The 11,841-nt window shown below is 44.9% G+C and overlaps 1 protein-coding gene across 1 annotated transcript; it reads right to left on the bottom strand.

The window, feature by feature from the left end:
- Nucleotides 1-10,516: 10,516 nt before the first annotated feature.
- Nucleotides 10,517-11,272, bottom strand: LOC119296831 (thaumatin-like protein). Its single transcript, XM_037574885.1, has one exon. It carries the CDS (start codon nt 11,257-11,259, stop codon nt 10,717-10,719), a length of 543 nt encoding a protein of 180 aa, XP_037430782.1. The 5' UTR covers nt 11,260-11,272; the 3' UTR covers nt 10,517-10,716.
- Between the last annotated feature and the right edge of the window lie 569 nt (nt 11,273-11,841).

The following is an 11,841-nucleotide window of genomic DNA, read 5'->3' as shown; positions in this document are numbered from 1 at the left end:
GTTCGTGGCACGAACCGGGACTAAAGGGCCCAGGTGAACCGGGACTAATGCCTTAGCCGCACGGACCGGGATAAATGCTCACGTTAGAACCGGGACTAATGTGAAAACTGCCCCGTGACCAAAGCCCTGTTTTCTACTAGTGCGGGGACGGGGACGGGCCGGGCGGGGACGAGGGAGGACGTACGGGGCGGGGCGTGGCGCAGCGACGGGGACGGGGACGGTGATGGCGATGGACGGCGACGGGGACGGCGATGGGGCGGCGACGAGGGGCGGCGGCAACGGGGCAGAGGAGAAGGAAGCAGAGGGAGAGATGAGAAACTGACAATTTTTTTGAAGTGTTTTCTTATATAGAACAACCTTTAGTACCGTTTGAAGCCACCAACCGGTACTAAAGGTTTGTTTTGGCCAGGCCAAGCGGCGGGAACGGCACCCCTTTAGTACTGGGTGGTGGCTCCAACCGGTACTAAAGAACCCCCCCCCCCTTTAGTACCGGTTTGAGCCACCACCCGGTACTAAAGGGGGTGCACTGGCGCAGATGCGGTGCGTCATGTTTAGTCCCACCTCGCTACCCGAGGGGCGTCCGCACTGGTTTATAAGCTCCAGTGCGGTAGCTCTCGAGCTCCTCTCCAAAGCAGGCCTACTGGGCCTAAATGTTCTGTGCTGCCCTGTGGGCCTACTGGGCCTTTGCGGGCCAGCATCCTGGCCCAACAGTAGGTTGGGTTTCTAGTCATATGCAGGCCGTTGTGGCGTAGTAGGCGGGCTTTTTTTCTTTATTTATTTTTGTTTTATTTATTTTTCCAGTATTTAGAGTTTCTTTGTGAAAATTTTTGCTTTAGGTACAAAAAATTACAAACTTTCTGTTAGTACCGGTAGTTTACAAATTTGAATAGTTTAAATTTTCAATTATTTGAAATTTGTGTGAATCACTAGTTTGTGAATAACTTAACTTTCAAAATAGGTTTTTCAGTGATTCTTTTTTCTTATGTTTAATATTAGTGTGCTTTATCATTATATTCAATTTGGTAATGCTTAGGTTATTTGAAAAATGAAATGCCTTTGTAACAGATGAGTTTTCGTCCGAAACCGTGATACTTCGAAAGAGATTGTCCATTTTGTACATAAAGTGCATCCAGTTTTTGCGGTAACCCTCTCTACTTTTTTGCACATGCTATGTGGGTGAAATTATGATACCATGCCAACTTTCAACCTTTTCTGAGTTAATTTGAAATGGTTTTCAATTCCAGGGTCATTTAGCTGAAACAATCAGTAAATGCATGAAAGAATTTGTTTGCACATAAAATTTCTTCGCGTTTCAAATGCCAAAACACATAACTACCCTAACTATTACAGAGATTTCCTCCTGGGTGTGAAACACAGAAGAAAGTGATGATAGTGAAGCCGATCACATCCCACATCTTTGGGTGTGAAACTTTTTCTTCGCGTGTGTCCCTTTGTGCCGTAGACATGGAAAATCTTAATCATTTAACTGGATGCTCGGGCTAATATTCACTGCGAATGGAGCAATTTCATCAAAATTTTCATAATCTTCTGACATGTCTGTCTTGTCATCCACTCCCATGATGTTTCTCTTCCTAGAAAGAACTAGTTGGCGCTTTGGCTCATCGTATGATGCATTCGCTTCCTTATCTTTTCTTTTTCTCGGCTTGGTAGACATATCCTTCACATAGAAAACTTGTGCCACATCATTAGCTAGGACGAATGGTTCGTCTGCATACGCAAGATTGTTGAGATCCACTGTTGTCATTCCATACTGCCGGTCTTCCGGTACCCCGTCTCGTGTCATATTGACCCATTTGCACCGAAACAAAGAGACCTTCAAACCACGTCCATAGTCAAGTTCCCATATCTCCTCTATGTAACCATAATATGTTTCCTTTCCTGTCTTGGTTGTTGCATCAAAGAGGACACCACTGTTTTGGTTGGTGCTCTTCTTATCTTGGGTGATCGTGTAAAATGTATTACCATTTATCTCGTACCATTTGAAAGTTATTATATTCAAAGATGGTAACTGGGACAGCGAGTACAGGTCATCTTCAATAGAGGCGTCATGCATGGTACATGTCTGCAACCAGCCAGCAAAACTCCTGATTTGTTCACATGTAATCCAGTCATCAGACCGCTCTGGGTGTTTGGAGCGTAGAAAATTCTTGTGTTCGTCCATATACGGAGCCACCAAGGCGGAATTCTGTAGAACTGTGTAGTGTGCTTCAGTTAGAGAATGTCCGTCCATACATATTATTTGATCCCCTCCTAGCGTGCCTTTTCCATCCAGTCTGCCCTTATGCCACGATTCAGGAACACCAATCGGCTTAGGGTCAGGAATAAAGTCAATACAAAACTCAATGACCTCCTCATTTTCATGGCCCTTGGAGATGCTTCCTTCTGGCCTAGCACGGTTATGAACATATTTCTCTAAGACTCCCATGAACCTCAAAGGGGAACATATTGTGTAGAAATACAGGACCCAAAACATTGATCTCTTCGCATAGGTGAACTAGGACGTGTGTCGTGATGTTGAACAAGGCTAGTGGGAACACCAACTCAAAACCGACAAGACATTGCACCAAATCATTCTCTAACCTCGGTATGATTGCTGGGTCGAGGAATGCACATAGCTTCACAATGGCTAATCGAACATTTTTCGGTAGAAGCCCCCTCAATGCAACCGGAAGCAGTTGTGTCATAATCACGTGGCAGTCATGAGACTTTAGGTTTGGAACTTTTTCTCTGCCATGTTTATTATTCCCTTTATTTTCGACGAGAAGCCAGACGGTACCTTAATACTGAGCAGGCATTCAAAAAAGATTTCCTTCTCTTCTTTGGTAAGAGCGTAGCTGGCATGACCCTGATGTATGCCGTATTTTCCGTGCATACATTGCTGGTCCTCCCTTGCCTCAGGTGTATCTTTTTTATTCCCATACACACCCAAGAAGCCAAGCAGGGTCACGCAAAGATTCTTCGTCACATGCATCACGTCGATTGCGCAGCGGACCTCTAGGTCTTTCCAATAGGGCAGGTCCCAAAATATAGATTTCTTCTTCCACATGGGTGCGCGTCCGTCAGCGTCATTCGGAACAGGTTGTCCGCCAGGACCCTTTCCAAAGACCACCTTCAAATCCTTGACCATATCATGTACATCAGCACCAGTACGGTGGTGAGGCTTCGTCCGGTGATCCGCCTCACCTTTGAAATGCTTGCCTTTCTTTCTTATGGCATGCCTGCTCGGAAGAAATCGACGATGTCCCAAGTACACATTCTTCTTACAATTAGCCAAATATATATTGTCGGTATCGTTCAAACAATGCGTGCATGCACGGTATCCCTTGTTTGTCTGTCCTGAAAGGTTACTGAGAGCAGGCCAATCATTGATGGTCACGAACAGCAATGCCTTTAGGTCAAATTCGTCCCCCATGTGCTTATCCCACGCACGTACACCTGTTCCATTCCACAGCTGTAAGAGTTCTTCAACTAATGGCCTTAGGTACACATCAATATCGTTGCTGGGTTGCTTAGGGCCTTGGATGAGCACTGGCATCATAATGAACTTCCGCTTCATGCACAACCAAGGAGGAAGGTTATACAAACATAGAGTCACATGCCAGGTGCTATGGTTGCTACTCAGCTCCTCTAAAGGATTAATGCCATATGCACTTAGGCCAAACCATACGTTCCTTGCGTCATCTGCAAATTCCTTCCCGTACTTTCTCTCGATTTTTCTCCACTGCGACCCGTCAGCGAGTACTCTCAACTTTCCATCTTTCGTACGGTCTTCTCTATGCCATCGCATTGCCTTGGCATGCTCTTTGTTTTGGAACAAACGTTTAAACCATGGTATTATAGGAGCATACCACATCACCTTGGCAGGAATTTTCTTCCTGGGGCGCTCGCCCTCGACATCACCAGGGTCATCGCGGCTGATCTTATAGCGCAATGCACCACATACCGGGCAAGCGTTCAAATCCTCGTACTCATCGCGGTAGAGGATGCAATCATTAGGGCATGCATGTATCTTATGCACCTCTATCCCTAGAGGGCAGACAACTTTCTTTGCTTCGTACGTACTCTCGGGCAATTCGTTGTCCTTTGGAAGCATATTCTTTATCATTACCAGCAACTTTCCAAACCCTTGTCAGATACACCATTCTCTGCCTTCCATTGCAGCAATTCCAGTGTGGTGCCCAGCTTTTTCTTGTCACATACGCAATCCGGGTACAACAATTTTTTGTGATCCTCTAACATGCGCTGCAACTTCTTCTTCTCCAAATCACTTGCGCAGTTTCTCTTTGCATCAGCAATCGCCTGACCTAGATCATCAACGGGCTCATCCGATGCCTCTTCTTTAGTTTCTTCCCGCATTGCCGGCTCAACTTCTTCCATCATTGTTGTATCATCGTATTAAGGGAACCCATGGCCAGGATAGCTGTCGTCGTCCTCTTCTTCTTCATTGTCTTCCATCATAACCAGTTTTTCTCCGTGCTTGGTCCAAACATTATAGTGGGGCATGAAACTGGACTCAAACAGGTGGACGTGAATGGTTCTTGACGTAGAGTAATTGTGACCATTCTTACAGCTAGCACATGGACAAGGCATAAAACCATCCGCCCGCTTGTTTGCCTCAGTCGCAAGCAGAAAAGTATGCACGCCATTAATGAACTCGGGAGAGCATCGGTCATCGTACATCCGTTGCCGGCTCATCTTCAATACACAGCATCGAAAACACCAAATTAATACAATACATAAAGTTCATACAAAAAGCTCATACAACACTTAAATGCAACAAATAAATAACTCTCTAGCTAAAGAATTTAAATGCAACAACAAATGCAATCAAGATCGCAACTAAGGTAACAATTGATCCAACAGCATAATGATACCAAGCCTCATTATGAATGGCATATTTTCTAATCTTTCTAATCTTCAAGCTCATTTTCTCCATCCTAATCTTGTGATCAACGACGACATCGGCAACATGCAACTCCAATTCCATCTTCTCCCCCGCAATTCTTTTCAATTTTTCCTTCAAATCCTCGTTTTCTCTTTCAACTAAATTTAACCTCTCGACAATAGGGTCGGTTGGAATTTCCAGTTCAACTACCTCCTACATACAAATATCTATGTCAACTTGATGGGCATAATTTGTCATAAACACGAAATGCAACAAATAGTTTTAAAAGAGAATATACCACATCCGAATCATAACCCGGACGAGGGCCGACGGGGACGGATATCAAAACCATGGCACTATGTATAACAAACAACATGTGGGTAAGATAATTATACGAGTAATTATATATCCAAGTCACACAAACATCATTTTTTTATATAAAACATTCATGAACAAGAGGCTCACCACAAGGTGGTGCCGGCAACGGGACGTTGCGGGCGATCGACGATAGTTATAACGGAGATTTAGAAGGCACTAAATAAACCACACCTACATATGCAAACTAAGTGTTATTTTTGACCTCAAATTGCATATAAATCAAATACTAGCACATATATATAATTCCTCCCAAATTACTAAACTCAAAAATCAATTACTATATAAAGCATTGCATGAGCTAATCTAGCAATGAGAGATGAAAGGACAAAGTTGCTAACCTTTATGATCATTTGAATGGATGGGGGCCTTCAAATCTTGACAAATTTTGGACAAAATGTGTGATGAGCTTGAGAGGAAGAGGGAAAGAACAGAGAGGAGAGGGGAAAGGGGAAGAATAGAGCGAGCTCGGGTGGACGAAGGGTGTATGTAGGACAACCTTTAGTACCGGTTCGTGATACGACCCGGTACTAAAGGTGCTAGAGGGGCCCCGGACTGACAACATCCTGCCACCACTCACTTTAGTACCGTTTCGTGGCACGAACCGGTGCTAAAGGTTCGCCACGAACCGGTACTACTGATGTCCGCCCGCCTAGCCGTTGGAACCGGCACTAATGGACACATTAGAGCCGGCTCAAATTCAAACTGGCACTAATGTGCTTCACTTTTGACCCTTTTTCTACTAGTGAGGATTGAGTCTTTCTCGTCTACTACAAGCGAGAGTAAAATAAATAACCATGTTATCTTCTCCGTGTCTGGTCGTCCTTCTCATCACACCAAAGCCATTCTTTTTGGCATAACCTTTGTAGAACCTGAGAACATCATCCTCACTATCGAACACCATCCCCTTCCTGGGTTCCAATGTCATGATCCGCTCAACGAGTCGTTCATCTAAAGAATCCCCAATCTCCCCGACGATGAAAGCATCTTCATTCGTCTTCGTTAAGTACTAGTCCATTTCGTTCCGCCACTTCATCCAAAGGTCAACTTGGCTCGGTTGAGTACCTAAATTTGCCAACAAAAAGATCAGAGATGTTGTATAGTGGGAGGCATATATTTAGTCTGGAACATGTATAGATGGATTAATCAATGCAATCAGATGTTGTAGTGGGAGGACAATATTAAGTCTAGAACATGTATAGATTGGATCCAATCAATGCAATCAAAGATGTTGTAGTGGGAGGACAATATTAAGTCTAGAACATGTATAGATTGGATCCAATCAATGCAATCAGAGATGTTGTAGTGGGAGGACAATACTAAGTCTGGAACATGTATCGATTGGATTAATCAATGGAATCAAATTTTGTAGTGGGAGGACAATATTAAGTCTGGAACATGTATAGATTGGATCCAATCAATGCAATCAGAGATATTGTAGTGGGAGGACAATATTATGCCAGGAATATGTATAGATTGGATCCAATCAATGCAACAGATAAGCCAAGAATTGTACAGACCTCATGTTTCTTGCCCTTGTAATCAAAGTTGTGTGTAGTGGCTGCAGATTACGTGAGCAAGAATGATCTTTAAATCAGCAAGAGAGGATCCATATTTGGAGGGAGGAGGAGGCGTGAAGGTTTTGGAGAGAAGATGAGAAGACGCCATAGGTGTGGAGGGAACGGGAGAAGGGGGTGAAAGGGTTATGGAGGGAGTCAGATCAGGTCTGGGTTTGGGTTGAGCCGGGCTGGATGGTAGCTCTGCCTTTTTTTGTTCTTTCAAGCTGACGGTAGCGCTGTTGGGAGGGAGGTATCATTTGCAGATCATGCCGAGGTGTCGCGCGTGAAGCAATTTCGTTGTAAAACTGGAGTGCATGAGGAAGGGATGTGGAGGAGTGCGGGACATAGATCCCATGTTGGTTGTCCCCACATGTTGCTCTACCTCAATAGTGATGGACCCGGGCACCTTGAGTTCCATAGCACTGAGGGGTTCATAAAGTAGCTAACGGGCGACGTAGGAAAAACTCCATGATTTCTCTAGAATGTGGGTCTGTAACTATAGAAGGGACCAAAAACCTACTTGCCCATGCTACTAACTATTATAAAGCCCTATTTGGACCGGCTCCTGGAAATCTTTGCCAGATTGATGCAACATTATGGTCTCGGGATGAGAAAATTACTCCTGATGACAATGATGACTTGACTCGACCCTTTCTCTTGATGAGATCAAAAAGCCTTTGTTTGATATGAAATATAATCGTGCCCCTAGGCCAGACGATATCCGTGTTGAATTCTATCAACATTGCTGGGAGGTGGTAGCTTAGGATCTATTGCGTCTGTTTGAGTGGTTTCATGAAGGCAAGTTGGATGTGCAACAATTAAACTATGGCATCATAACTCTGTTGCCTATGTCGACAGATGCTAATAGAATCTAGCAATACAGGCCCATATGCTGGTTACGTTGCCCCTACAAATTACTTACCAAAGCCATGGATATTAGGGCCAGCAAATATGCTCATAAGCTGTTTAGTATTCAATAGAATGCTTTCATTAAAGGGAGGCATATTGTTGATGGCATTCTGTCTTTACATGAGATTTTACATTATACTAATACTAAAAAGCGCGTGGGGGTGATTCTTAAACTTGATTTCGAGAAAGCTTATGACAAAGTCAATTGGGACTTTTTACTCGATTGCCATGTGAAACAAGGGTTTAACTCTAAGTGGTGCAGGTTGGTCTCTCAAATTCTTAGAAACGGCACGGTAAGTGTCAAGATCAATGATGAGGTAGGACCATACATCCAAAGTGCTAAGGGGGTAAGGCAGGGTGATCCTCACTCCCCTTTCTTGTTCAATCTTGCAGCCGACTGCCTGACCAAAATGGTGCTTACGGCCCAAAAAAACGGTCTTATCAAAGGGTTAGCTGCTGATCTTATTGAGGATGGGGTTTGCATCCTGCAATACGCTGACGATATGGTGCTTTGTTTCGAACATGATATAGACAAAGCCATCAACGTCAAACTTTTGCTCTATCTTTTTGAGATTATGTCAGGATTAAAAATCAATTTTGAGAAGAGCGAGATCTTTAGTATTGGAGGTGATAATGATATTGATTTAGCCTATGCTGACATGTTTGGATGCCAAGTGGGCTCCTTACCTATGAAATATCTTGGAGTCCCAGTTACATACTCCAATCTCAAGAATGCGGATTTAGACTTCCTTGATGGAAAAATGGTCAAAAAGCTTGATGCCTGGGTCGCCTATGCGGCTTCCTCCGGGGCCAGGCTCGCTTTGTTGGGTTCCATCCTAGATGGGATTCCCTCGTTCCTCATGTCGATGTTCCTCTTCAATAAAACTTTTATTGAGAGGATGGATAAACACCGTAGACGTTTCTTTTGGAGGAGGAAAATCAAGAAACATGGATACCATATGGTTAAGTGGACAAGAATATGTCGATCTAAGAAGATTGGGGGTCTGGGTATCAAAGATCTTCATAAACAGAATATTGCCCTGCTCGTTAAATGGTGGTGGAAACTAGAAACGAGTGATGGGTTATGGCAGCGTATAGTAAAGGCAAGATATTTCAAAAATAAGACTGTAGCTAATATTCAGAGTCGTTTCTCTGATTCTCCTTGCTGGAAGGCTATCATGAAAGTCAAAGAGTCGTATATGGCTGGTAGAAAAATCATTATTGAAAGTGGAAACCTCACTAGAATCTGGTACGATCTTTGGGTTGAGAATGTCGCGTTGAAAGATCGTTTCCCTGATCTGTTTAGTATTTGTCAAGATCCAGAGTGCACTGTTGCATCCTGGGTTGCGAATAACTATGAACTGGGATTTAGACGCAGACCGGTTGGCGTGTTGGGTGAGCAGTGGGCTTGGATGGTAATGGAAGCAAAAAAGTTGTTGCTGAATGATTCTCCAGATAAAATTGCATGGGCTCTTAGTAGTAAGGGAAAATTTACTACTAAATCTATCTATGAATGGTTGGAAAGAAACTTATCAGGCCCCAACTATAAATGGGTGTGGAAAGCACCTATTCCGCTAAAGATTAATCTTCTGATGGCAACTGTTTCAGAATGTCGTGCTGACTCGGGATAATATGTGTATTAGGAAATAGCCTGGCAATCCTGTGTGTTCTTTTTGCACGGATATAGAAACAGCAAATCACTTGTTCTTTACTTGCCCACTTGCTCGTTCAGCTTGGGCGGTGCTGGGTATGACGGTTGGGACTTCTCACTGTCCTCGATCTCTTTGGCAAAGTTTCGCTTGGCTCTATAAGTTTTTCGTAGGAGGGAAGCGCTTTTATATGATGATCATTGCTGCCATATGTTGGGGGATCTGAAATCTCTGCAATAAAGTTACATTTGAAAAATATGTTGCTCGTACCCCTCTGGAGGCTGTTTTCACTGCCTGCTCGTTTATGTTATATTGGGCAGGTCTGCTTAAGGAGGATGAGAAGGTGAAGTTCCAAGCTGGAGTGAAGAGGTTAGCTCACGCGGCTGCTGCGCTGGCAGATAGGTCCTTCCCTCGTGGCAGACTTCTCTTGGGAGACAGAGATGGGATCCAGATTGGTTAGATGAAATCGGCGCTTGGATCTTTCCTTTTGCATTCTGTTGTCCACTGGGGTTTGATGCCCGCTGGCAATTGTGCTTCCTGGTTGTGGTTCGCCTAGTTGTAGAGGCTTACTGGCAGTTTCATCCTGGGAACCTTGGGTATTTTGGTTGGGCAGTTGCTTGTAAGTGTCATCAGGTTTTCGCGCCACGGCGGATGGTCCGTTCCAGGATTGTCCGACGATGGGTTTCCTGATGATGCACCAACCTGCTCTCCTCTTTCAGTCTCATTTTGCTTGCGGTTAGTTCTATCTTTCAGTCTAGTTATCTTTAGCAAGTGGATGCTCGATACAGAACTTGAAACCAGACTGATGTATTTCCGTTGATTGCAAAATTAATGGAAAGGGGTTGTGAGCCCGGTTGGAAAAAAAGCTGGTATCATGCCCCAATCACATATCCTGGCTCAACCTCTCTAAAAATCGTGGCCATGCCATTTGAGACCCTGACCATCAACCTGAGTCCCACCCCTCGAAAAAAAAATTCAAGCTGAGTCCCAATGTTAGAACATACATATATTTTTTGTGTGTGGAAAAACATACATATTTGTAGGCTATCTTGTTCAAATTCACGTTCTTTTGTGTGTAAATTCCCATAAACAATATATCAAAGGCATTCGATAAAAAAGAACAATATATCAAAGGCATTCGATAAAAAAGAACAATATATCAAAGGCACATCACACATGGCAATTTTATTGGAAACTCGCACGTGCGTTCATACGTGTACGTACGTACCGCTGAGAATACATGACACGTCTGAGTATGTACTACTACACGTAGTATATGTGTAGGTTATATGTTTACGTTCTGCCGCTAGCTAGCTCATCATGGGCAGAAGACGATCTGGAGCCGGCTGCCGGCGGCGGTGCATGAGTGGTCGTTGTACTTCACGTACGGGAACGCGTCGTGGCACCCGTCCTCCCGGCACCGGAGCGCGTCGCCGGAGCTGCACGTGAGATCCATGGGCAGGTTGAACCCCTTGTCCAACGTGATTCCGTAGTGGTAGAAGCCCTCGGAGATGGCGACCTGGGCCTTGGTCGCCGGCGCCGCAGGGTCGGTGCTCCGGCACCGCAGCCCGCTGCCGCAGTCCGCCGTCTGGCACCGCCCCCTGCCTGCCGCGTCGAAGGAGCAGCCCGTGCGCCCCCATATGTCCGCGGTGTAGTGGATCGCCAACGCGTCCACGGTCCAGTTGGCTCCTGGATGGAGCTCGGTGCCGAGGCCTGCGGAGGCCACCGCCGGCCACACCGTGAAGGAGCACCGGTTGGTGATGCTGAGCGGCGTCAGCTTCGATGTCGCGCTGGCCCCCGCGGCGAGGGCCGCGACTACGATGACAAGGAGGACCGGAGTGGCGCTCGCGCTTCCGGCCATTATATTAGGTGGAACTGTGGGTGTGTGTGTGCTGGGACTGAGCTCATGAAGCTTGGCGTTTATATAGGGTTCGTGATGAAGATGTCGATCATCTCACCGAGCTAGCTACTTTGGAGAACACTCATTCAATTCAAAGATGGCTACCTACCTGGACGACCTTTGTCGGGTCCGACTTTTTTCCCTTGTGTTTCGTTCAAGATAACTCCTACCGTGTGTAGTGTAGTGGTGTCATCTAACTGCACAGATTGAATACGCATGCACCCATCGGATACATAGAAGGGCCAAAGAAAGAAGAGGCTTATCTTCATGCCTGAAAATGCCGGGTGACCTGAGGCTGGTTGTAATAGGGAGTATCATATACTAGTATTATGCATATATTAGTATCATGTAGTACTCTATTTATTGTCATGCATGACACAAAGTAGCATAGCATTTAATATGGTACAGTATCATGATATGATACTACACCCTCTCTTTCTTCATTCAATGCTATGACACCTCATCAAAATTGCCTAGTTGGCATGCATGGTACTAGCTATGATACTACCATTACGACCAGCCTGAGAGGACAGTGGAGTAAAT

Source organism: Triticum dicoccoides, chromosome 5A (genome assembly GCF_002162155.2).
Source record: "Triticum dicoccoides isolate Atlit2015 ecotype Zavitan chromosome 5A, WEW_v2.0, whole genome shotgun sequence".
NCBI lineage: Eukaryota > Viridiplantae > Streptophyta > Magnoliopsida > Poales > Poaceae > Triticum > Triticum dicoccoides.
The sequence above is the reverse complement of the archived record's forward strand: the minus strand, read 5'-3'. Positions and strand labels throughout refer to the sequence as shown.

Excerpts from the sequence above, each read along its gene's own strand:
- LOC119296831 (XM_037574885.1), bottom strand. The coding sequence starts at position 11,259 with ATGGCCGGAAGCGCGAGCGCCACTCCGGTCCTCCTTGTCATCGTAGTC.